The following is a 27,119-nucleotide window of genomic DNA, read 5'->3' on the forward strand; positions in this document are numbered from 1 at the left end:
GAAGTGTGGACTAGAAACATGGGGTGTGGGGTGTGACCCAGGTGTTACTGCTGAGCTGCTGGAGTAATGAATCAGTCTTTAGGGGATGCACTAATTACCTTCTCTGCGCGGGGGGGGCACTGTCAGACGCTCTGACGGTGAGGGCGTAGGAGCGCCCCACTGCCAGCAGCACTCCTGGAGCGATGGTGATCAGCCCTGTGTGCCTGTCGATGGTGAAGTCTCCCTGGTCCCCAGCCAGGATTTCATACACTATCTGCCCGTTGGCTCCCTCGTCAGCATCCACGGCCGTCAGCTGCAAGGCAAAACCATAGGGTCAGCAGGGGCCACTTCCACAGCCTCTGGGAAGGATTCGGGAGGAGGAGAGGGGAGCTCAGACATCTGGAACTCACGCAGGAATTTCTAAGCACTGCACAACAAAGATACAGCTGAAATGAACAGTAATAGATGTAAAAACATCATGAAGTAGAGAAAAACAGCTTGCTAAAGATTGCAAGCCAATTATTTTAAGATACAAATTAAGAAATATATTTAGACCGAGTTTACTCTCTGTGGGTTGGAATATATAAGACTTTCTCTAAACGCACATGGGAGAAGAAGATATTTTTTGTCTTCTTTGACATCTTTTTGTCTTTCAATAGTAATGAAAGGTTTGTATTCATTTATTTCCCATCCTTCTCTCCACTTTTCCAGGTGACAGCCCTGGTAGTGCCAGGAAGTGTCATGTCCAGGCATGGCATTCCAAGCCCTCCTCGTGCAGAGCTGGAGAGCAATGTTTGTGTTTATATGCACCTATGGCTGTGGCAGCCAAGGGGAAGGGAAATGGCAGCTGTTCCCATATGGATACACACTTGGAATCATGGAATCATTCAGCTTGGAAAAGCCCTCTAAAATGGTCGAGTCCAACTGTTAACCCAGCACTGCCAAGGCCACCACTAACCCATGTTCCCAAGTGCCATGTTGTCTTTAAATCCCTTGAGAAAAATCTAAATCCTGGTATTGGACCCAAATTCTAATGGTGAACATAATGAAATGAGGGGTTTCTTCCCTTCCCCTGGGAAAGGCAGTGGGTTTATTCCATTTCTGTAGTGAGCCATGCTAAATCAAATACACACTTGGCCAGGAATTAGAGCCCAGGGAATATATTTGCTTTTAGTGAATCATGGAAGAAAATCCCAGAGTGGTTTTGGTTGGAAGGGACCTTAGAGCTCATCCCATTCCACACCCTGCCATGGCCAGAGACACCTTCCACTATCCCAGGTTGCTCCAAGCCCTGTTCAACCTGGTCTTGTTGTCTCTTCCTCCTTTAGGAGTTGTTTTGCTGATACACAGGTTCCTCAACTGACTTTGCATTCCACAGGACATTTCCTCAAACAGCACAAGGAATGACAAAGAGGTCTGAGCAGCACTGGAACATCCAGAGGCTGCAGCATCCAGCTGTGCATCCAGCTGCCAACAGCCAGCAGTGGAAGTTACAGGGAATGATGGCACCATGGGGTTCCCTGCTGCTCCCAGCTCCAGGCGAACAGTATGAGGTGGGGAATGGGAAAGGGCACCAGCAGGGGTGAAAGCAGAGCTTTCCTGGGATGTCCAAAGTAATCCCAGCCTCTGGAAGGATCCCTGCAGGGATCCCAGTGTGAGGAGGAAAATTCAAAGGTCTCTGCCTTGGCTTTCTTGACACAAACACTCCTGCTCTGGGGCAGCAGGGATGGAGGATGGCAGCACTGGATGTCAGCAGTGATGGAAAACCTCAGCACCGACTGCGAGACCAAGGCAGGATCAACAGCCACTCCCTGAGGCAAGGCCAACAAACAGCAACAGCAGCCTCACCTGTGCCTCTGGGCCTCTCTTGTCACCTTGTGACACCTGGAGTCAGGGACAGGAACTCCCTGATGGCCCTGCCATTCTATGATAGAAAATCATTTATCGATCAGTGCAGCATCACATCAACTTCAGCAGCTCACAGCTTCCCACAGCACCACCCAAGGCTGCCAAATCAGCACCCAAATCTGCCAAATCACCACCTACAACTGCCAAACCAGCATCCCAAACTACCACCTAAAGCTGCCAACCACCACCCAGAACTGCCAAAGACACACCTACAGGTGCCAAAACACCACCTACAACTGCAAACCACCATCTAATACTGCCAAACCACCACTCAAAACTGCCAAAGAAACACCTAAAATTGTCAAAGAAACACCTAAAAGTGCCAAACCACCACCTAACAACTGCCAAACCACCACCTGGAACTATCAAAATACCTTTGCCCAAAGATGTCTGAAGATTCAAAATAGCAGAAACCAAACCTTGCCACTAAAACAAGAATAAACCCCAAAGCTGCAGTATCTGAGTTAATCCCATTTGCACACAACATTGAGCACCAAGGGGAGGATGTGAATTCATGGAATGGTTTAGGTTGGAAGGGACCTTAAAGCTCATCCAGTTCCATGGGCAGTGTCCACTAGACCAGGCTGCTCAGAGGCCCATCCAGCTTGGTCTTGGACACTTCAAGGGAAAAATTCAGGGATATAACTGGTTTCTAAGATAATCTTGATTCTTTATGCACAAAGGCTCAGTGAAATACAAAATTTCATATAGAAAGTCATTAATATTCTCCAAACCGAGAACTAAGCCCACAATAGCTTTAAAAACAAATCTTAATTCATCTCCTATGGCATTTTGGGACACATTGTATAGTGAACATAGGAGAAATGCTTGAAATGCCCCAAAAATCATGGAACAGAAGTCATCTCTTCAAAATTTATAAAGAAATAAATATTTGTGTAAGTTGTTTTTTTTTTTATCTACCTCATTCTCTTACTTCCTTTGGAATTCTGAAGGAGCCATGCTATGAAAACTGCAATTTAATCACACCTTCTATAGTTTCTATACATACCTGGGTGTGTTAATTAACCTCGCAGAGAATAATTATCCACCCAAGTGACAGAGCTGTAAAAACCTTGTCTGCTGAACTTCAAAAGTAACAGAAACACAAACACACAAAAAAGATAAATAAAGCCTTTATGCAAAATACAGGGTCCTGAGGATTTAATGGCAGGATTTGGAACCAGGCCAGTTTTTACTGTGACGACATGAAAAAGGAAAATTAATTGACTACACAAGCACACAGATTTAAGAAGGTTAATTAAACCTACAAATACAGAATGCTTGGAAAGAGAAGAGATTTGAAAAACATTTTGTGGGCAAAACCAGGAATCAAACCTGGGATTAAATAGAATTCAAGTTTAACTGCTGCCATAATATATGATTCCAGAAATCCCATCTCCAGCTGTCCCAGCCCGATAGAGCTCCATAGTTAACAAGATTTAGAAACAGGGGCTAAAATATAAAGGGAGATGAACAAAACAAGGTTTCATTTATTCTGCTAAGAAATTTTCATCCAGCAGGATCAGCTCCATTGCATCAACATTTAATGTACTAAAAGTTTGGCAAAAAAGGTTTGGATTCTGCTGCAGCAAGAAGTGGTTTTCTTGGGAGGAAAGGAATACTTAGGAGTGGTTTTCTTGGGAGGGAGAGGAGATTTAGGAGTGGTTTTCTTGGGAGGGAAAGGAAGTTTAGGAATGGTTCTGTTGGGAGGAAAAGGATGTTCTTAAGCTTAGGAGGATGGCCTTAAGCTTACAAAGCCACATGTTGGTTATGATATAAACCCTGCTCAGACTCACTTCATTACTGGAGGAAACTGGGCTTCAATGTCTGACTTGAAGCCTTCTCAGAGCAACATTTGTGGTCACCCAGCCCTTGACAGATAAAGTGGTGACCAACATTCCCAGCAGCTTTCACCAGATTCAGTGTGATGGAAAAATTCAAGATTGTTATGGAGATATTCCTGAACTTGAGTCAACCACACATAATGATCTCTGAGTAGGTTAAAATACTTTTTCATTATCTCACTCAGACATTTCATCAAGCCTCAATCTGTTATTTTTTCCTTGAGTCTGCAGGGACATTGGCTGAGCAATGCAAACACAGCCTGGTTTTCTTTTCTCTCTCTGCTAAGCAGGTTTGCTTTGGAGATGGAAATTAATTACCTGACAGGCAGAAGGCAAAAGGTTGCAAATAAACATGTAAACAAAAGATGAAGTGGGGTTTGGAGATGAGTTCTGAGAGGATTGGTTTAGGGAAATATTCAGGAGTGGTCAGGCATGGAACAGGTCACAGCCCCAAGGAGTGTTTGGACAACATTTCCAGGGATGCACAGGGTGGGACTGGCTGGGCAGCGGTTGGATCCCTTGTAAAGTAAATGTAATTCCACGAATTACATTTAAGGCCAGTCCACAAGTTTTCCTGTAAAGACAAAATACAAAAAATCACCTAATGAGCCAAGATGGATCCATGACCCCTGTGCGTACCTTCCAGCTGTGGATATTCCATGATCTTAAGATTTCCACTAAACTGTCCTGCTCTTTTATGGCACAATGCATGTTTAAGAGCTGTAAATCAAGAACTTAGGCTAAGCTGGACCTTTAAAATTAGTTTGTACTGGTGCTAACAGACAAAATTGTTTCAGTGAGGAATGGGGCACTGATCCCCTGCGTATTTCATTCTCTATTTCCAATCAGGGAATTATTTAATTGTTCTTGGAAGAAAGCCCCTGAACCAGAGTCTTGCCACTGCACCAGGAAATTAGGGAGAAATTAAGGTATGTGGATAATTTGAGGTAAGATGTAAGAAGAGCAAAACTGAGATTGTTCAGCCTGGGGAAGAGAAGTTTTGGGGTGACCAAATTGTGACCTTCCAGGACCCGAAGTGACTACAGGAAAGATGGAGAGAGATTTTGGACAAGGGCCTGCAGTGCCAGGACACAGGGAATGGCTTCCCACTGGCAGAGGGCAGGGATGGATGGGATATTGGGAAGGAATTGTTCCCTGGGAGGGTGGGCAGGGCCTGGCACAGGGTGCCCAGAGCAGCTGGGGCTGCCCCTGGATCCCTGGCAGTGCCCAAGGCCAGGTTGGATGGGGCTTGGAGCAGCCTGGGACAGTGGAAGGTGTCCCTGCCCATGGCAGGGGTGGCACTGGATCAGCTGGGTGGACATGGATGGGCTTTAAGGCCTCTTCCCACCCAAACCATTCCATGAACTACATTTAAGGGCAGTCCACAAGTTTTCCTGTAAAGACAAAATAAAGAAACTCTCCTCATGGGCCAAGATTTAGGTGAATAATATTTTTTTTTTCACCCTCTGTCTGTCCCTTCCCAGTGCTCCCATTTCCCTGCTCAATATTCCCTATTCCTGCCTCCTGAATATAAAAATGAGAGCTGTCTAAAGAAAAACAGTGGATTTAAATTATTGAGATGAAATTTTGGTGCACTGCTGCTACAAGCCCCACCCATCAGTGTGCAACTCATTTCAATATCTGAGTCAGAGCAGTGAAAAAATGGAAATCTGGGCAGCAAAAATATAATAACATAAAAATGATGGAATTATGTACTTTACTAGGTTTACTGTTAATAATCTTTCTAGTGACAGTTATTATTTACCACATTTAACTGTTTTAAAGTACAGATTTCTCAATTGAGAAACTCTCAGGGAGCACAATAAAATACCTATGAAAGGAGAAGGAAAAATGAGAAATTTTCAGGCTGAAAGGAGCAAAATACACAGACATTTAAACTTAAATCTCCTCGGCAAAGGGCTGAAAAAAATTTCACAAGTATGAGAGGAGACAACTGAAATAAAATAAAACCTGGTTTTTCATTTATCTGAAAGGCAACAGGGAAAGAAGGAAAAGTCTTTGGTCTAATCATCCAGGCAGAAAGGAATAAAGGGGGAAAAATTCAATTCTGCTTGTAATGAATATATTTGCCTGCTATTTGTGGTAATTTTCAAGCAGAACCTAAGAATTGTAAAATTTCCTTTATTTTTAAATTTTAAAAATTTCCTTTATTTTTACCAGACAGAAAACCCAAGTAACTTAAAAGCTATTATGTTTTGGGGTTTTTTTCAGGAGTAAAGTCAAAACAATGTCCTACAAAATGAGGCAGCAAGAAAGCACATACTGGGGTTATTTGTCCATTTTATTTGTACCTTTTTAATGCAACTGCACTTTGGAAAAAAATATAAGAAATAGAAGAATAGTGCCCTAAGGATAATAAAAGCTAAGTGGCTGAAAATCAGTCTGATTTTTATAGATGGTTATGAGACAGTTCAGACACTCTGAGGTTAGTGTTCTGTTTCTAACCTGCTTTTCTCTGATAGGACAAAGTAGTTTTATAAACTCATTTTCCTCTGGGAACTGGCAGAGATGAGCGTCCTCTCCCAGGAGAGGATCCCAAAGGACCCTGATCCCAGGAGGGAGGGTGGGGTAAAGGATGACTTTGCTCTTCATGGAGACAAGATGAGTACCCCTGGAAATCACTGTGCCAGGGTTCAAAAAATGGGAAAGAAACTTCCATTTGGCCTTTGAGACAGTCTTATAAAGCCTTTACATATATGAAGTATACATATATATTTATAGGTATTTTATTGAGCAAAGAATGCAGCTGCCCAAAATCCGGATCAGGGAATCATGGAATGGTTTGGATTGGAAGAGACCTCAAAGCACATCCAATCCCACCCCTGCCATGGCAGGGACACCTTCCACTGTCCCAGGCTGCTCCAAGCCCTGTCCAGCTGGGCCTGGGACACTTCCAGAGATCCAGGGGCAGCCCCAGCTGCTCTGGGCACCCTGTGCCAGGCCCTGCCCACCCTCCCAGGGAACAATTCCTTCCCAATATCCCATCCATCCCTGCCCTCTGGCACTGGGAAGCTACTCCTGTGTCCTGTCCCAAGTCCCTCTCCAGCTCTGCTGGAGCTCCTTCAGGCCCTGCAAGGCCACACTGAGGTCACCCCAAAGCTTCTCCTCTCCAGGTGAACAATCCCAGCTCTCCCAGCCTTTCCTCCCAGCAGAGCTGCTCCACCCCTCTGCTCATCCTGGTGCCTCCCCTGGGCTCTCTCCAGCAGCTCCAAATCCTTCCTGTGATGGGCCCTCTTTATTTCTGGCATCATCACCGGTCCACTGAAATCCTGACCTGACCCTTTGCTTTTTATTTTTAAGTGGGTAATTGAGAAACTCACCTGGTAATGTGGGATGAGTTGAAAAACAACTCCTCTCCCAAACGAGCCAGAATTTTCTACCTCCTCCCTCTGACCAGATTATAAACTCAGAAAACCTGCAAGTAGGTGCTGACTGAAGTATGGATTTGGGAAAACTTCATTCTGGGAATTTAAATTTTTTAGCAGAGGTGAGCTAAAGGCCCAACTTCCCCATTATTCCTTTCCCAAATAACCTGTTCTGGCTCAGTTTTCCTAAGAAGTGTGTCCTCCTGCTCTTTGAGAGCCTCCAGGCTTGGAATATGTTTGCAGCTGCAACACCAGGATGTGTCTGAAGAGCTGGGGAGCAGCACCTTCCCTCTCAGCACAGAAACACTCCAGCAGCTTCAGACAGGCCAAGGAGCTGCTCTGCTTCATCCCAGGTACCATTAACACACCTCAGGCAGCTCAGAACATCCTCAAGGCCAACTTTGAGTAGAAAACAATCTTTTTCCCCAGCAGAAATCTCATTTAGCAACATTTTCTGCCTTGTGCTCCCTGGCTCCTTCAGGACAACAGTATTTGCTGTCGTGTTTCCACCCAGCCTTGTGCAGCATTTAAAGGAATTTAACTATGCTTCAAACTTTTCTCTTTCCCTCAAATCTTGCTGGAAATGATCCTGTGGCTGTCCCTGATAGGGACACTCATGGCCCAAGTTGATGAGGGGACAAAACAACACAAAGGAAGAGCTGAAGATACAAAGGCACAAGTACAGCTCAAGAGGGACAGGAGGGACAGAAAATGCCATTTTCTGAAGCATCTCCTCAGCACTACTACACTCAAATTAATTCCTGATTACAGTTCAGAAAATGGCATTTTATACTTATTTTCCCAATGTTCCCACTGCCTTCAACTACTCTGGAAAGCCACCAATTGCATCTTGTCTTCTCATCCATCTGGACTGGCAGCACTCTGAGCAGGGCTAAGATCTTGGAAGAATTACACAAAAAGAGGCTTTTTCCTTTAATTTCAAAGTCACCAGGATTCACCTCCAGTCCTGCACTAAAACACAAATCAGTGCTGGCGAAATTTAATTGAAACTGCTTCTCTCTGGGCCCGTGTTCAACCCATTTTTCATTGCTCATTTGCTCTACAAACAAACGTGCAAAAACCAGCAGGTTTTCTGGCATGGGAAAATACTCTTGGTTATGGCCTACTCCACTGCTTACCTCTTGTCCCAAAATGTTTTATCTCAATGTCCTGCCAATAAAGGAGATTTTTCTTTTTCTTTTGAGATTTTTCAGCTGAAATTTTTTTTTGCAACCTCAGAGGGAGTTGCTGAGCTGCATCTCTACAGCTAGAACAGGCCTAACATTTAGTATTAGCAATTCTGAATAGATATTTAGTTAATGAAGTGGATGCAGATACACAAACTTCATTTCCAGTTAGTTTCAATGCATTCCCAATTGAGATGAAAAAGGCATGAACTGCTAACAAAAAGTGAGTTAACAAAGGTAATAAAAGCCCTGAAATTACCTTTATAACACCTTCCCCAGGCTTCATATCCGTATAGATCTTGACATTGTAGGAAATGTTGGAGAAGGTTGGGGAATTATCGTTTGCATCGATCACCAGGATGTTGACAGTCACTGGGACACTCTCCTGGACTCCATCAGAAGCTGTCATCTTCAAAGGGATAAAAAAAAGCAAGACAGGAAGGTATTTTAATGGTGTGTTCTATGTACAGTTCCAAGAGAAATCCAATCCCAACAGGAGAAAATACAGCCTGACAACCCAAAATCAGCACTTTATTTCTCTCTGCATTTACAGTTACAGGAGGAATCAGCAGATCTTGAGCCTGCACGTGCAAGACTCAGGGCATTAGCAAAGCAAACGCATCCAAACCTTTCCAGTGTAGAAGTGAGAAGGAATAACTTGGAATTTTCCAGGGATGGGGCTGGGATTGGAGCTGTTGAGTTCATAGAGTCTCACCTGGGTATCACTACACCCAGGAGCTCTGTTAAACTTGATGCCTCAGGTTTTAGCTTTTATATTTTTCAGATTCTGTGCTGCTTTAGTGTGTGGGTTTGAGCTTCACATTAAGGGACGGTGAGCTCTCTTCACAGAGTAGGGAGACAAAACAATTCCTTCTCTAGCTGGGGACCAAGGACAAATGATCCAGATCTCAGGCCCAAGAGCACAAACAATGTGGGCTGAAGAGAGAAAAACAAGAAGGATGGGAGTTCACGGGCTAAAGCTGTAATTGCACAATTAACTCCAATATGCAAATGGAGCAGAACTTCTAAAAGTGAGAGGGCCCGTGAGCGGTCGTGCATTTTATGACCATTTTGGTTGGGTGTGGCCCTGGGTGTGGACCTGGCTGGGCTCTTGTGCTGCCCAAGGTGGAGCCATTGAGGAGATCCTTTTAATAAATCCCTGCTTTATTCTTTAACTCTTTTTAGCCTCTGTGCTAGGGCAGCCTTCTCAAGGCATCAGACCTCCCAGACAACATTTTGAGGTGGGAATTACAGAGCTGGAGGTTCTTCTTATTCCACAGAGGAAGTCTGAGCTCTCCTTTCCAATGAAAATGGACAGAAAGTAGGGAGGCACAGAGTGGGAACCCCTGGAGAAGGACTGGGTTTGCCTACAGCCCATTTCCAAATCTCTGTGGGGCTGTTAAGGGGTTCACCCACAACCTGAGGGAATACTAAATCCATTTAAGCTTTTTCCCCCCCCTCTTTTTTTTAATACTACTGGCTGTGCTTTCTGTCAGCTTTTTTTTTTTTTTTTTTTTTTTTTTTGGGACAAAAATAAAGCAAGAAGCCCAAGATAAGTCTCATATTCCTGGCTCCAGGGATGAGGAGAAAAAGGCAATGAGAAAAACAAGGCCAGGAATAAAAAAGAGGGCTCAGATCCTGCTCTGGGATGAGGAACAGGCACCAATCCTGGGGCCATGGAGAAAGTGCTGGCAGGAGAATCTAAAAAGCTGCTCTCAACCAACTCATCCTTCACTGCTCTCTCTCTTCTGAGCAGCTGATAAACAAAATACTGGGACACTGTGCTGATTGGGTAAGACAGATTAGGTAATTACATTTTTGTGGGGGCAAAACCCCAGACAACATCCTCAAGGCATGGTAGTATTTTGTTAACAAAGCAGAAGGCAGAGGATTTTATTTACTTGCAGCTCTATGGATGCAGAGTTTGTTTTGCAGAAAATTATATTTGAATATTGTAATGTTATATTATCTATAATGCAATATTAATAAGAAACAATTAATATATATTAATATTAATTAATGATAATTATAATTATAACATTATTAATAATAAATTATTAATTAATAAGAATTAATGAATTCTAGCATATATAATTACTGCAATATGTTATAATGTTTTGCAGCAGTTATATTCTAAAGAAGAGCCTTGAGTTGATCAGCATAGAATCATAAATTCCTTTTAGTTGGAAAGATCTCCAAGATCGAGTCCAACCATTCCTCCAGCAGTGCCAAGGCCACCACTGCCCCATGTCCCCAGATGCTCTATCCTCACCTCTGTTAAATCCCTCCAGGGATGATGCCTCCACCACTGCCCTGGGCAGCTGTGCTGGGGCTGGACAACCCTTTCAGTGAACACATTTTTCCTAATATCCAACCTAAACCTCTGGATACCTGTCAGAGGCACAGAAATGATGCCATGTTTTCTCGTATTCTCCTTTCATTAACCTGTGGCTTTATTGTTTTATGTCTGAGCAAGATTTTTGTTCAGGAATCATCATTTTTCCATTTGCAAAAAAATAAACGATGCGGTGCTGATGTCTGATGGAAATTTACACCCTACAGATAATAATTGCCCACAACAGGGGCCACTATAATGAGCAGACCTTTCAATTTTGCTATGAAACTTGGAGATAAATAGCTTTTGGATGTGACAGAGTTGTATTCTTTTAACTTACAGAGAAGGTGTAGATCTGCTGGACCTCCCTGTCCACGGGCTGCAGCAGGGTGAGGTAGCGGGTGATTCCACTCTGAGTCACAGTGAAAAACGTGGTGTAGTCGTTCAGGAAGAGATGGAGCTGTGGATCCTTGGTCTTTCAACAATATCAAGGGTAAAAAAAGCATTTTATTATAAATTCAGAGGGACATTAAATCTCCAATTAAGTCTCCAACTCGCAGCAAGTCCTTGTTTTAGTTGAAACCTAAATAAGCACAAATGCTGTGACTACAAATCTAAAACCTGTAAAAAAAAAAGGTAAGAAAAAATAGAATCACTGCTGGCCTAAAAACCTAATCTTCTTGATGAAAAATGTATTAAAAACCACTAGATTAAGAAAATCCAATTGCAAACAAGTATTGTAGTGGTTTTAAATAAGTGCCTTTTTTCCCCCATAAACCAGTACTTTTTAAGCCAGACACATAATATATGATTATATAGATTCTTAATATAAGAAACCAGATTCAAGCATTTATCTTCATATTAAAACCCCAAAGAAGCTGAACTTGATTAACAGAGCAATGAAACATCTGGGTTGGTGCACTGAACAAAGAGAATGACATGTGGTGAAGTATTTCAGGAAATAGAGGCAGCTCAGGGGGTCTCTTTAGGTCCCAGAAAGAATCCAAATGTATTGATGCAGAATTAGGAACCTCTCAGTTGTTGGGGGGAAAACATAATAAATGAACTGAAAAGTAACATTTTAAGGTAAAAAGCCTTTAAATTTACTTATGGCTTCTTGAGGGCTTGGGTCACTCCTGATTTCCACCTCTTTCAAGGTGTTTTTGAGTTATTTAACTGATTAGGCTCTACATGAGTCAAATTTTCAAACAAACTACATTTCTTCTTGTTGCCCACAACAAGAACAAGTAATAATAATAACAGAATAATAACTAATAACAGAAGTATTCAAAAAACTTTTTGAATGCTTGTCCATAATCTGGTTGATTTAACCTGACTTCCTGCTGCTCTCGCTCATGAGTTACAATTTGTTTCTGTTGGTAGGGGAATGCAAATTCCAGGAAAATACAAAAGGCTGGGAGACAAGTCCTATAAAAACTGCTTTAAACTGCCCCAGGAATGTGGAGATGAGGAACCAGAGGAGTGGAACGAGCAATGACAGAAAATCCAGGATTTTACCAGCTGCTTCCCAACGTCATTCTGCAAATCCCATCCCTACAGAGGAGGCTGTAGGGAGAGCCAGCTGAATTCTAGAAACAATCCCAAGAGGAGAAAAGCTGAATTCAGTAAAAAATCCCCAAAGGAACATAACTTTTCTGAACTCTTTCTGAATCCAAAGCTCTTCTGGAAGAATCACTCCATTAATGCCATTCCTGGAGGATTAAAATCCTTGGGAACACAGGACAGGTCCCCAACCCTAACCTGCACCAGGTGGCACCAGGACAGACAGAAACTGCTTTAAACAAGCCAAATCAAATCCCAAAAAGCAAATATTCCACAATTTAAATGAGAAAACATTCCAGGAAGCCATGGGAAAGAATTATCCAAGTGTTCCACACCAGTGGTTCCTCAGTGCCTAAAGCTGCAACTGCAGCTCCCAGGAAAATGAAAATCCATTTTACAGCCAGCAATGCAAACAGCAACCTCTTCATTCCAGGAAAACTTAGGTAATTGCCCATAATTGCTCACTTTGTAGACATTATAAAGTCCGTTAAGAATTTAATTTACAAAACCCTAGTTAGTGTTGCAGTTCTTGCTTTCATGTCCTTTTGAACACTAATAAACAGCACTTTTTTCCTGATTTATTCCTCAGAAAAGCCAATGATGGAGATCCCAAACCCTCCTGGAGTAAGTAATGTGTCCTATTCCTTTGCTATCCTTGTCTTAGAAATGTTCTCCTAATATGGAAGGTAATAGCCTTTACAGCAATCAATGCTTATTTTACCACCTCCCAGGCATGTCAGTGCCACTGAGCAATTTATTCCCTTCATCTGGAAAAGCATTGTTATGCTTGGACATTATTACCAGGGATATTTGACATTATTGTCAGGGATCTTGGATATTATTATCCCATTTTATGCTGCCTGAAAAGTCAGCTTGGCTTAACTGAACATTTAATGTGAGAGAGAACAACTCCAGCTACACTGCCAACACAATTATCAATAATTTATTTTTTTTTAATAATTTTATTTTGGGGTGTGGATTTCAGCATTGTGATTTCTGGTGACATTACTGGGTCATGGAGACAAGGCTGGTCTCTGATAAATTGTTTAATGTGGAATTTTAAGTAGAAAATGATCACAATCCACACAAGAGTTCACATGCAACCTGCAAGGAGCATTTCAAGCACATAGTTCAAACCTGAGGTGCTTTTGAATTTAAAAAAGCACTTTTGTAATACTCAGGATGTCTTTGAAGACTTGTAATAATTTAATGAACATTAATCAACCACAATGCATGACTTTATGCCCTAAATTGGGTCCAATGTGTTTAAATGTCTCTTTGCAGGCTTCACAAACCAAGGGAGAGTCCCAGCCTCAAACACCATCAGGGCAGGGAGAAATGAGGGAGGAAAGAAAGGAAAAAATCACACAATTAAATCCAAAAAAGGTGTTTTGCACACATAACACCCAATACCTACGGGGAAGGCACCTGGTGGGACCTATAAAGGAAAACACAAAATGAACACTTGAGGAAGCACAAACCTGGGACGGAGGGACAGCAGAACATTTGGGGGATTCGTGGTTACAGACAAAAAAACCCAACAAAATGAGACACACAAAATGCTGCACCCAATAAACAATTCCTGGGCTCAAGTGTGTTCTGCTTGAAAACTCTTTGGAGAAACTCCTGCATGGACGTGGATGTTCCATTCCTGCTGTTCCTCACATCCCACCAGGGGTTACAACTCTGCCCAAAGCAAACAGTTTTCTAAAACTGATGAAGATGAAACCAAAACTATTGGGGATAATGATGATATTGCCAAGACTGAGCAGACGAAAGTATAAATTCTGTGCGTGTTTCAACAATCCCAAAAGTTTTTGGACAGGGTCAATTTGGTTGTGAAATTCTCCAGGGCAGCCAGAACAAGTTCCAAGAGTACCCAAACTGCTCAGACTTCATAATTTGCAGCACAGACTCATCCTCTAAAAGCTGCAGTGACAACAAAGACACTTTGATGGCACAGCTGAGTTCTCCAACATTTTCAAGTGGAGGATGATCAGCACTGAAACGTCCATGAAAAATTTGTTTTGTTGGAAAGCTGTTTCCAGCATCTGTCCTTGTTTCTGAATGAAAGGAGAAAATCTTTCCCACGTTCAACTGGAAAAATCTGAGATCCAGAGCCTTGTAGAGGGGAAGCAAGGGGAATTCTGTCTTCCCAACACAAGAAAGGTGTGGATCTGTTGGAGTGAGTCCAGAGGAGGCCATGGGGAGCTGGAGCCTCTCTGCTCTAGAGCCAGGCTGGGAGAGCTGGGGGTGCTCGCCTGGAGAGGAGAAGGCTCCAGGGAGAGCTCAGAGCCCCTTGCAGAGCCTAAAGGAACAACCAGGAGAGCTGGAGAGGGACTGGGGACAAGGGATGGAGGCACAGGACACAGGGAATGGCTTCCACTGCCAGAGGGCAGGGATAGATGGGATATTGGGCAGGAGTTGTTCCCTGGGAGTATCAGAAGGCAGAAACCATGAGATATTCATCCTAAAATAATCAAGGAAGACACACAGTGCAATTCAGTGTTAATATTTCTGGTTTTCCTTAAGTGTAAAGAGAAAAAAAAATTTAACCCCGATCTTCAAAAATCCTATAGGAATGAAAGCAACTTTTTGTCTTTGCCTTAATCTTCTGTTTGTTTTAATAATGATATTAATGGGCTATTTCATTCTGTGAAGGATATTTCCTGAGTTATTACAGCTGTTGGAGTGTCACAGCAGGGCTGCCCAGGGTCAGCAGAACTGTCCCCTTGAGAGAGCACTGACTGCAAAACAATTTCAAACAAAAACTGGGAGTGATAGAAGCAATCAGGCAAACATCAGAGAAAAACACTTTGGTATTTAAAATGCTTCAGCTCTCCTGGTTAAAAAAAAAATATATATATATTGTTTTTCCTTCTTTAGATATATTATTGAAAATTCATAACCTGCACTTGTAACTGCATTTAAAACTTATTTTATATATTACTTGCTCTGCCTGCTTGAGACAAGCCTGCTTGCTTGTCTTGCTGCCAAGACATCCTTAAGTAAAATTCTTTCACATGCCCCACCAGTTCTCTGAAAAAAAAAAAAAAACAAAAAAACCAGAGAAACACAATGTCCTGAGGTGGAAGAGACCCACAAAGATCATTGGGTCCTGCATGAGATAACCCAGAAACGCCAAGGCCAGGTTGGATGGGGCTTGGAGCACCTGGGACAGTGGAAGGTGCCCCTGCCCATGGCAGGGGTGGCACTGGATGGACATTAAGGTCCCTCCCACTCCATGATTGTTACTCAGTGCTGCTTTACCACCAACCCTAACCACTGGATAAATGAATCCTCTCCCATGGAAACTGAAGAGGAAGGAAAAAAAGAGGCTTGGGAAGCCTTATGTAAAGAGCTCTCAGCTCACACAGTTTAAGTTCCTCATCTCAGCTTTGGTTTGCTCAGGTCTTAAGGTACTCCTGTAACTTAATTTAATTTATACCATTTAAACAGAGCACTTAATTATATCAGCACTTGGCAGTGCTTCTCTACTGAAAGGTCTGTTTGCAATGTCCCATCTATAAATTAATTTCTGCAAGGTTTATAGCAGGACTCTTATATTCCCACAGGGTTTCAATTTGGAGTGGGTTTTGTTCATTTTTTTCCTCAGACACCCAGTTAAGTGAGCCAGTTAATTCTTTCTGCATTTACCTGAGGACATGGGGTCATTTTAATATTTCAATTAGCAGGCAGAATTCATTATGTCTGACCAGAGTCACCACTGGGAACTGGGATGCACCAGGACAGAGGGGGTTCATCTCAGTGTCTCATCAGCAATCCTTAAATTTAAATATATTCCTAAATACATTAATTTACTGAGCTACAATGAAACCATAAGGACACTGAGACCTGCAGAAGTTAATGACCATTACCTCTGCCAGCAATCCTACCCTGAGCCCCCTCCCATCCAGCTCCATGAGGAGCAATTTTAGGGTTTGGCCATTTTATATGGCAGCTCTGTGCAATTGCTGCACTCCCAGCTGGAATTCTGTGAATTCTCCTGTCCATAGCAGGTTAGAAGCACCCAGTGAATCCCTGGCACATGAATTGAAACACAGGCACTTCCATCTGGTTCTCTCACACCCATATGACACCTGCATCATGCCATGGCTTTGGAAAGGGCTGTGCATGAACCAGGTGATGCCAAAGGAACAGGAACATGGAATATTTCCACCCAAGGAGGAGGCTGATCCCATCTGGCTGCAGGCAGATCTCTGTGTGCCACAGAATGCCAGACTGGTTTGGGTTGGAAGGACCTTAAAGCCCATCCAGTGCCACCCCTGCCATGGGCAGGGACACCTTCCACTGCCCAGGCTGCGCCAACCTGGCCTTGGGCATTTCCAGGGATCCAGGGACAGCCACAGCTGCTCTGGGAATCTCACAGGTCCCCCCCAGGCTCACAGGGAACATTCCTTCCCAATATCCCATCCATCCCTGCCCTCTGGCACTGGGAAGCCATTCCCCCTTGTATCACTGCACACCCTTGAAAAAGCTCCTCTCCATTCATATTCATTTAGATGTTAATCCACCTGAGTTTCTTTCTCTCTCCCAGTGAGAGCAGAACTCCACAACAAGAAGAAAGCCTCAAAATAGATGTTACTACTTGGTTACTATTCCTCTGGAGATGCCTGACTTCTACTCTGAGTAATGTTACATCAACATCTGGCAGAGCAAAGAATGCAATGAACTTTCAGCCTCCTGCTCTTCCTCTTATTCCTCTTCCTCTTTTTGGTTCAAATGAGGAATTCCTTTCTCTCTGAGCTCCCCTCTCCCATTTCCATGGTGTGGGGCAGGCTGATCCCTGTCACATAATGCATTTTGATTCCTCTGTGCACTGAGCATTCACCACCTTGAACAGAACAGAGTATTCCTGAGAGGTGAGCAAAACACAGATCAGAAAACATCCACTTCCAAGCCTGTTTGAACTCCGAATGAACCAAAAAATCATAATGAAATTAAGATGATAATTTTTTTTAGTATTCATGGATCTAAATAGGTTTGTCTCAATAAAAAAACAAAAAAAAGAACTTTTAAAATAATAAAACTGCAACCACCCCAAAAGAACCAACTGTACCTCTTCCACGTCGTTGTCCAGCACCACGACCTGCAGGGGGGAGGTCAGGTTCCGGTTATCCGAGATGGTCGTTCCCACCGGGGAGGATTCCAGGATGAAGCCCTCGTAGGTAGACCTTGTGAAGTAAGGCTTCTGGTTGTTCTCATCCAGGATCTCGATGTGGAGATTGGCAAAGGCAGGGAGAGGATGGCCATTGTCTTGTTCAGCCTAAAAAATCACCTCGTTTATCAAAGGTTCCCAGTTATGAGCAGAGACGGGATGGTTCTACTTAAGAGTCGTAATTCAGTTAAAAAATTGACTTTTTTTCTCAGGTCCCCCTACTATGGAATTCAACATGATGGAAAAGAGAAATACCAACTAAAAATTAGCTAGGACACAAGAACAGGATCACCTTCTATCACAGTCACAAGAAAACCAATCCTTGTGCAAACACAGCTCCTTAAACTCTCAGGACTGAGGCTTTTGGGAAAATCTCTGAGGCATGAAAGAAAACTGGAAATGCTGATTGTACAGCACAACTCACAGCAGCAGCAAGAGAGTTAAACCCAAAAGGTGGGAATAGCACACATGGACACCTTTTTTTCCCTCTTTCCCCAAATCCACCTCGTTACCTGAGTGGGATTTTAATTTAGATTTTGTCTATTTTTAAATCCCACACTGGTTTGGGTTGGAAGGGATATAAAGCTTATCCCATTCCACCCCTGCCATGGGCACGACACTTTCCACTATCCCAGGCTGCTCCAAGCCCCATCCAGCCTGGCCTTGGACACTTCCAGGGATCCAGGGGCAGCCACAGCTGCTCTGGGCATCGTGTGCCAGGGAATTTCTGGATGTGTCCAGCAAAATTCTTTACTTCCACAAATAACCCCCACATCTCAATCCAGGAGTCACTCCCTGATATTTTTCACCTGATTTACTCTTATTCTCAAACTTCCTAAAGATAAAAGAACTAATTATCCATGCCAGGGTGCTAATCCTATAAAAACCTATGATCCTGCTTTCTTTTCCTGTAACCTCCCAACCAACAACTAATTAAAGCAAAGAAACATGGCAATTAGGAGATGAAAAGTAATTTGGTCTCCAGTTTATAAAGCAAACCAGCTTTAATTACAGTCCTGCACATGACACTGCAGCAAGACAACAGTAGGGCATTGAAAGCGAGCTTCCTGTTCCTATGGCCAAAATTTGTATTCCCAAAATCTGGATTCACACAGACCCTGGATCACAACAGAGAGATTCCTAAATTCCTGTTGTTAACAGGACTTTCTGTTTGCAGAGGTTTTACTTCTAATCTGGTATTTCACCTCTTTCAAACAGATAATTCCTCTTTTTCAAATGGAGAGTCCAAGAAATCTCAGTCTGGAAAAACCCCTTTGACTTCAAAGTTTTTAAACATTTCTTATTCACACATCTTTTCTTGGTCAGAAAAAATGTTAATTCTCTTTGCTTATAAAACAGCAATAATTTGGTAATGATAAAAACTCTATTAAATAAAAAGAAGTATTAAAAACTTCTAGTCCAAATAAAAAGAAATGTAAGCATAAAAACTGTTATTTTCTTCAAAAGAGGCAACAACACCTTAAGTAACCCATTAAAAAACATTCCCAGATTTTAGGAAAAAATGGATTTTTCTTTTTTAAATATATGTGGATTACTCTTGAACAACAGGAAAAAATGTCCCAGGCTCCAGTCCAGTCGATGCCCCACAGAATGAAGACAAACTACATGGGTCAAAATCAACATCACCAAAATTACCTGGCAGGACTCTGGCTTCTGACCGAGGGAGGTCAAACTCAAAATGTCCTGAGATGGAATTTTTGCCCAACTTAAGGTACTGAAAGCAGGACAGAAAAACCCAGAAAAAGTCTGCTCCTCAAGCAACACACACTGCTGGGATTCTACTTTATCAGGAGATACATTACGGAATCACAGAATCCTGGAATCTCTTAGGATGGGAAGACTTCCAGGATCATGGAGTTCCATCTGTGCCCAGTGCCCACCTTGTCCCCAGCCCAGAGCACTGAGTGCCACCTCAAGCCCTTCCTGGGACACCTCCAGGGATGGGCACTCCAAAGCTCCTTGGGCAGCCCCTGCCAAGGCCTGAGCACCCTTTGCATGCAGAAATTCCTGCTGCTGTCCAAGCTGAGCCTCCCCTGGCACAGCTTGAGGCCATTTCCCCTTGGCCTGTCCCTGTTCCCTGGCAGCAGAGCCTGACCCCCCCTGGCTGTCCCCTCCTGTCAGGAGTTGTGCAGAGCCACAAGGTCCCCCCTGAGCCTCCTTTTCTCCAGGCTGAGCCCCTTCCCAGCTCCCTCAGCTGCTCCTGGGGCTCCGTTCCTTTCCCCAGCTCTGTTCCCTTCCCTGGCCACGCTCCAGCCCCTCCAGGTCTCTCCCCCACAGGGCTAACAATGGTTGTCCATCATTAAATACTCTTTTCTTCTGCTTTTTCAAGTAAAATCGGTCCCTTCTTGCCCCTAAGTTTCCATACAACCCCTGTGAGTTTATAACAACACTTAATGTTCCTTGCTTTAAGTGATCCTAAAAAAAAAAAAAAAAAGGAAAATGCAAACAACAGAGGGTCTCAATCTTCTGAACAGCTTGAAACACCACAATAATGGCCTTGCTTTAATGTCCATGTGAGCCTGGACCTCATTCTGGGATAAAAGCAGGAATATTCACCCAGGAAGATGTTGCAGGCTTTGTTGAAGTGCTGAGAATTACACATAGCCAAACACAAAGAGTTGTTTGCTCCCAAAATTGGACTTCACATTTGAAACCCTGGAGCCCAAAATAACAAAGCAAAGGAGTCCTTCCTCACTGAGCATTTCCACTCAAAATCACTTCCGTTTTCCTTCATGCTCGCCAGTCAAAATGATGGATTAATTTCATTTTTCTGTTTCCAAAGACACCACTATTTAAGGAAAAGAAGGAAGCTTTGCAAGCAGCCACTTCTTTTTGCCTTTTGTTTGAAACAAGGAATTTCAAATTACTACGTGAGGAATTGATTTGCTTCCAAATGTTCCATGAAATCAGTCCTAGAAGCAGCACCTGACTACAAGCAGAACTCAACACAGCCCCTTCATAAGGTTCCAAAAATATTAAAAAAAGCTGTAACATTGACAATTTTTGCTCTAGTGCCCCATTTCTTGGGGTTTTCCTTTGTGTGGTGGTTTGGGTTTTTTTTTTTCTTCTTTGTTTTGTGGTGGTTTGGGGGTGATTTTTCTGCTATTTTTGGTTTTGGTGTATTTTTTTTTTTAAGAGATGAAGTTATACCTTATGAGAGTTGTTCCAGACATTGAGTCCTATACTGAGAGTGCAAATCCTTTTCCCTCACATTGCCCTGTTAAACACTTGCCTGGACTTGCTGGCCAAAGGTTGTTTCCTCACACATATTTTGGAGCACAAACAGCAAACAATTTACATTTTCTTGACCCAGAAAGGCACTGGTATCTAAGCCACAAAACATTTGAGTTCCAGTCCTCCAAAGAAAATGTTTTAGTGTCAAAATAATGAGGGATCTCTCAAATAACCCCAAGGACGTGATCTTCACACTTCTACCAAGACACAAAAAAACCAGAACAGGATTAAATTCTGGTACAACTCAGTAGTTAAGAGCAGCTAAAGGAAAAAAAAAAAACAAAACCAAAATTATGTGAAATGTATATTAATTCTCACAGATTATTTAACTGTTTTTATTGCATCATCTGTGCTGAACCTGCTTGTATTTATAGTGTCCATAATTCTATCCTGATGGAAGGTGGCTGGAGATGACAGGAAAGCAGTTCCAGGAGGGATGCAAGGGGTGAAGAGTGAATGGGAGGCTGTGGGAGTTAACAGGACCAATAGGAAATTCACTCCTTGAAAGCAGCAGATGAAACAGTTCCCCCAAAAAATGAGCAATTAGAGCAACGCAAAAGGCTCCCTTATGGACGCACAGAAAATTCCAAGCTGGAAAGGCCCCACAGATATCACTGAGTGCAATTCCAAGCTGGAAAGAACCCACAGGGATCACTGAGTGCAATTCCAAGCTGGAAAGAACCCACAGGGATCAAATAGAGCTCCTCAGCACTAACCTGAGCTGGAATATTCTCCAGCCAGTTCCCAATGTCCCTTCTCACTGCCAAAACAGCAGGTCCTGTCCTAGAGAAACATCTAAAAAAGGAGCAAAACGTGGTTCCGTTAGATAAAATTCAGAGTTCCCATTTCTTCATGGAATCCCAGAACCTACTTCAGCAATCCTCCATCCAAAAAATCTGTCCTAAGGTGCAAGGAAACGGAATTGTTTTAGCTAGGACACATCCATGCTGCTCCTGTTCTCCAGGACTACAGGATTATCTGAAGTGTAAAACAGGCTAATTAGGAATAAATTTAAAAAACCCCACCAAATGGGAGGTTTGTCTTCATGCCAGATCTTTTATCTGATAAAAATGGGAAGGTCCATCTCTGGAAGCAAAGAAAAACACAAAAAAAACCCCAAACAAACAAACAAATTGAAACAAAAAACAAACCCAAACCAAATTAATAATAAACCCAAACAAACAAACAAAACATCCAAAAAAGTTCTCTGTCCCCTCCAATCCCAACAGGAAGATGAGCAAGTGGAGCTGAGGGAAGAGTGAAGCACGGGGACAAATATGAACTTCACACATCCTAAAAACACTGGGATGTCACGATTTATTCCTGGTGAGGGGCTGTGCACAAATCCATGTGGAAGAATGGCAGGGGGAGCTGCAAACTGAGCTCCAAGAAGAGCTCAGATTTAAGGAAAGCAAAATTAGGTGGCAGAGGGTGGAACTAGATGGGCTTTAATGTCCCTTCCAAGCCAAACCATCCTGGGGTTTTGTGATCTATTATTGAAATGGATGTGATTAAAATCGGGAGCAGGAAGAGAGGGAAGGAAGGGCAGGGTGACAAAGTGGCTCCTTTGAAAGGGGAGATTATTCAGTAAAACAGGGAGGGCAGGGTGAAAAGAGGGACCGCATTTATCCAGAGTTAAGCTAAACTTTAGCATTGGGCACTAATTCCCAAGGTCAGCATGTACAGCACAAGGAAAGCACTGAACTGGACTAAAACTTGGCTTAAGGACAAGGAGCACAGAATGTCTTCAGAACACAGAAGAAAGGTGACTGGTGTCACTGTGACAGGGAAATTAAATCAGTACAAAGCATGTCTGGATGCTGGGCTTAAAAAAAAAAATAAACCCCAAAACATCCATTTTAGGGCCATGGGTAAAGGGTGAGCAGCAGGGCACCCTGCAGGGGTGCTGCAGGGCAGTGAACAGTAATTACAGATTGTTTTCCAAATATTACAGCTCTTCTTCTTCCCTTAAAAAAAAAACAAACAACCATATATGAAGCCATTAGGCCAAGTTTTAGATGCCAAATGTTAAATTTTACACGGAAAAGGATTGTTTTTTCTTGCAGAAAGGAAATTTCTGACAATAAAAGTATTACAGGACATCCCAGTTATTGATTTTAATGATTTCATTGCTCTGACACAAAATTTAAGGTCAATCTTATTGATCTGAAGAAATATTTTAATGATTTAAAGGAAAAGTTTGGGTGTCCTGGACCATTTTTTTCCTTCATCATAAAGACAAACCCTGTCCCTGTGCGCAGATTTTTAATTCTACATCAAATCCCATCACTGTATTAAAACCAAGAGAGAAAAAAAGCCTCTCTCAAAGAGAATTAATTGAATTCTGAGTTCACCTAAGGGCTGAACCTCTGAAAAACTAATTTAAAAAACCACTTATTGTCCTTAGCACCTACAGGAGATGCACAGGAATGATTTGGAAAATTTCAGCACAGGAAGAGGATGGAGCAACTCTTTAATGAAAATTAACTTCTTCCATTCTTTTTCTAACCTGTTGCCCTGAGTACAAAGCCCAAAATTTAGAGGAGCAAAGAATAAGCACAAATCCTCTGAAATGCAAGAAAATTTCGACAAGGGAAGACGGGAAATTTTGAGCTACCTAAACAAAAGTGAATAGATGATGGAGCCAAGAGACCAGAACAGGCTGGGAGGAGTTGAAGGCTGAAATTCTTGCAAAAAAATCAACCAAACCTTGCAGATAAGTTTCTGAAGGAGTGAAAACAAAAAGAAATAGATAATTCAGGACTTTTTAAGTCTTAAAACCTATGGAGCATTTCTCTAATCCTAGAACTTCCAGTCCAGTGAGCCTCAACTGATGGGTATCTCCTCATTGCCTGCTGGAATTGTGCTGTCTGAAATTCAGAATAAAACAGCTACAAAATCACAGAATCACCAAGGCTGGGAGAGTCCTTCAAGGTCTTTGAGTACAACCCCAGCAGTGTCTCTAAAACACGTCCCCAAGGGCCACGTCCTGATATCTCCTGAACATTTCCAGAGAGGGTGACTCTAACACTCCCCTGGGCAACTTTTTCCAAAGCCTGACCACTCTTTCAGAGAAAAAGGAATTTTTTTTTGATGTCTAATCTGAACCTCTCCTGGTGAACATGGTAAGAACAACTCCAAAATCATGCTTGAAGCTGCAGCCAAAACAGGAGCCTAGAGATGAGGAGACACAGCTCAGATCTCCCTGGATTTCTGTTTTTATTAATAAACTTGTCTTCCATGAGCCAGCCCGGCCTCCTCTTGAGCCCAGGCCAGCATTCAGCCCCACAGCACTGCCTGTCAAATTAGAGTCATAGCAGGAATCACAGTTTGGCTGGGAAGGGACTTTAAAAACCATCTCATTCCACTCCCTGCCATGGGCAGGGACACCTTCCACTATCCCAGGTTGCTCTAAGCCCCATCCAACCTGGCCTTGGACACTGCCAGGGATCCAGGGACAGCCACCTCTGCTCTGGAAATTCCATCCCAGCCCCTCTCCACCCTCACAAGGAATGATTTCTTCCTGATGTTCCATCTGGATTTCCCCTCTGTCAGTCTGAACCCATTCCCCCTTGTTCTGTCCCTCCAGTTCCTGTTGCAGGGTCCCTCTCCAGCTTCCCTGAGATCCTGGAAGGTGCTGTGAGGTCTGCACCCAACCTTCTTTTCTTGAGAAGAGCCCATTTTGTCTGTTTTAACCCTGCCACCTCCTTGTCTCAGCTGGGAACTCCTCACCCAGGCACTGCAGGAGAGGCTGAACTGCTGGCCCTGGATTTTACAGGTGTCTGTCCCAGATTCTTCCTTCCTCACCTGGAGCCTCTGTCCTGCCCTGTCCTTTTTGGGACACTGTGCTCAGGACACCCGGATCTGTTCACAGCTGCGGTGCTTTGCTCCCTATTCTTTTCTCTGTTTTCACTAATGATTTCTAATGTGCCATTTCCTATATATATATTTTTTTTTTTTTTTTTTTTTTTTTTTTGGATCACTGAGCCACCTTCACACTCCGTTCCCAGTTCCAATGCCAAGATCTCATTCCCAAGTCAGACCAGAACCCATCATTTCATATAAAAGCTTAGGGTGATCCTTTCTGACATGTTTCACTTTAATTTTAAGCCATGCCTAATTTTAATCAGCCATTTTAGCACCAACTCACTTGGCCTTGCAAAGTACTTCTGTAATTCTGCAGACAATCCCTGGAAGCTCCATCCCAGGAAGTGTTTGGAAGACTTAGGGACATGGAGTAGTGGTGGGCTTGGCTGGGTTAATGGTTGAAATTGATTATTTCAGAGGGTTTTTCAACCTAAATGATTCCATTATTGTATCCTTGTCTTTATAACCAGAACTTTTTACATATAGTATATATATATATATATAAAATGATTCTGTAATACCTCAGGATCAGAATTAGCTATTACTTCAGGAATTCAACCACTGAGATCATTCCCAAGATTCTCCAGCTTAGAGCTCTCCTCCACTACCTCCCTGTGTTTTCAACCTGATCATTTTTTGCCCTTGCCAGTGGCTGGCAAATGTCCTTCCAGTCTCCTTGTATTTCCACTTGGAACAGGAAACAGCCGTGTGCAATCACACCAAAAATGGCACATAAATATCCATATTTCCTCCCTTCCAAGGTCTGTCCACAGTTTGATCCTAAGACTATTTCTGAAGCCATGCAGTTTTTCCCTGTAATGCAGGAATTTTTTGACAGCTCTGAGACCAACAGATAGGAGGGATCAATGAAGCTCCCACTGGGATCAGAGAAACCCAACAATCTCCAGAGTGAGGAGAGTGTCGCTTCCTGTTGTTTCTGCTGAGATCCATATCAGGAGAATCACAGACATTGGGAAGAGTTGAACTGTTGCAGTAAGGTAGAAAAACTGTAAAAGAAAGGCCACATAAAATCAGGCCTGCTCTGTCAGATCAGTGGCTGGCCTGTCAAACTAGCACTTTGCAAGCCCCCATGTGAAAGCAATCCTGGTATGAGCAGTCCATTAACATAACAATCTATTCCTGGGTGAAAACAACCAGCTCCTGTATAAACATTAAATCCATTCCATGAGAATCAGTGAAGACAAAACAATTTAACGGTAGAGAGATTTGATGGACAAGTAAAATACCTTTTACTAACCAATAGAGTAATTGGCAAGAAAGCTACTAACCAACTGAGTCACACACGAGGTCTGTAAAACTGTATAAAAATGAGTAATGTGAATAAAGAATGAGCTTTTTCCTGCATGAAGAAAATGGAATCTGAGTGATTCATTCTGATATTGAACTACACTGGGACTGCTGGGGACATCTCTCTGATCCAAAGCACCTCCATGAGAAAGGAATCAGAGAACCACAAAATATCCTGAGCTGGAAGGACCCACAAGAATCATGGATCTAGCTCCTGGCCCTGCCCAGACATGCCAATAACCCCACCCTGGGCATCCCTGAAGTGCTGTCCAAACCCTCCTGGAGCTCTGGCAGCCTCAGGGCTGTGTCCATTCCCTGGGGAGCCTGGGCAGTGCCAGCACCTTCTGGGGGAAGAACCTTTCCCTGAAATCCAACCTAAACCTCCCCTGGCACTTGAGCACTGCTCCAGCCATTCCTTGGATCTGTCCCTGCTCACAGTGAGCAGAGATTGGAGCTGCCTGTGCTGCCCAGTTTAGCTGGAAATCCCACTCAGTTCCAAAATTCCAGCCAGGAGAAATTCCAGAGTAGACAGAGTAGATGTTACAGCAGAAATGTTCTCCATCACCTCTTGCACAATGGGATCCCAAACCAATTTCCCTCTACCACTGTAACTGCAAGCACTCTGTTCCACTCTGACCTTCTGCCACCCCCTAAACAACAGGGAAATACAATCCCACTGTAGAGCTGTTTCTGAGGAATTGTCTGTCACTGGGTTCATGACAGCTTGGCTGAAAGCTCTCCTGGGACCACAGGGATACAGAAATGCCATGCAAGAATATTCTTCAAAATCCTCTGTGTTGTCCTGGCATGGTGTTGAAGCACATTTCTGTGGGGAAAGCACCAAAACCAGCCAAGGGACACAAACCAATTCTTTTTCACAGAATTCCAAACTGATTTGGGTTGGAATGGCCTTAAAGCCCATCCAGTTCCACCACACTAGCCTAGGTTGTGAGACTGTATTCACTACAAGCCATAAAGCTCTTACATTCAAGGAAAAATCTTATTAATAGAAGTCAGGCTACAAATGTTACTTGAAGCTGAGAGTCTTATATTACTTTTTCTCTCTTTCCCCCCTATTTTTTAAAAATGATTTCATTGAAGTTTTTATTGAGATGCCCAAGTCACATAAATCCTCCCTGATTTCCCAAACACAATCAAATACAACAGACAGTGGTTTATGAATTGACCAGCCAAGCTGGATGAAAATCCACTCTAGAACTATCAATATAATTAACTAAATCAATTTATCTATCCATTTAACTATGTAAACCACTCTAAAATGATCAGTTTAATTTCACCAGTACACAG

The 27,119-nt window shown here is 42.9% G+C and overlaps 1 protein-coding gene across 16 annotated transcripts in view; it reads right to left on the reverse strand.

Annotated features, from left to right (window-relative positions):
* The window catches only part of PCDH15 (protocadherin related 15), a 331,935-nt gene that overhangs the window by 132,955 nt on the left and 171,861 nt on the right, over positions 1-27,119 (reverse strand). For all 16 annotated transcript variants that reach the window (XM_053984471.1, XM_053984472.1, XM_053984474.1 and 13 more), the window contains 4 exons: positions 17,283-17,489; positions 10,980-11,114; positions 8,564-8,713; positions 99-292 (listed from right to left, as the gene is read on the reverse strand). In XM_053984471.1, coding sequence (XP_053840446.1) covers positions 99-292; positions 8,564-8,713; positions 10,980-11,114; positions 17,283-17,489 — 686 coding nt within the window. The remainder of the gene's footprint in view (positions 1-98; positions 293-8,563; positions 8,714-10,979; positions 11,115-17,282; positions 17,490-27,119) is intronic.

This window comes from Vidua macroura, chromosome 8 (genome assembly GCF_024509145.1).
Source record: "Vidua macroura isolate BioBank_ID:100142 chromosome 8, ASM2450914v1, whole genome shotgun sequence".
In the NCBI taxonomy this organism is placed as follows: Eukaryota; Metazoa; Chordata; class Aves; order Passeriformes; family Viduidae; genus Vidua; species Vidua macroura.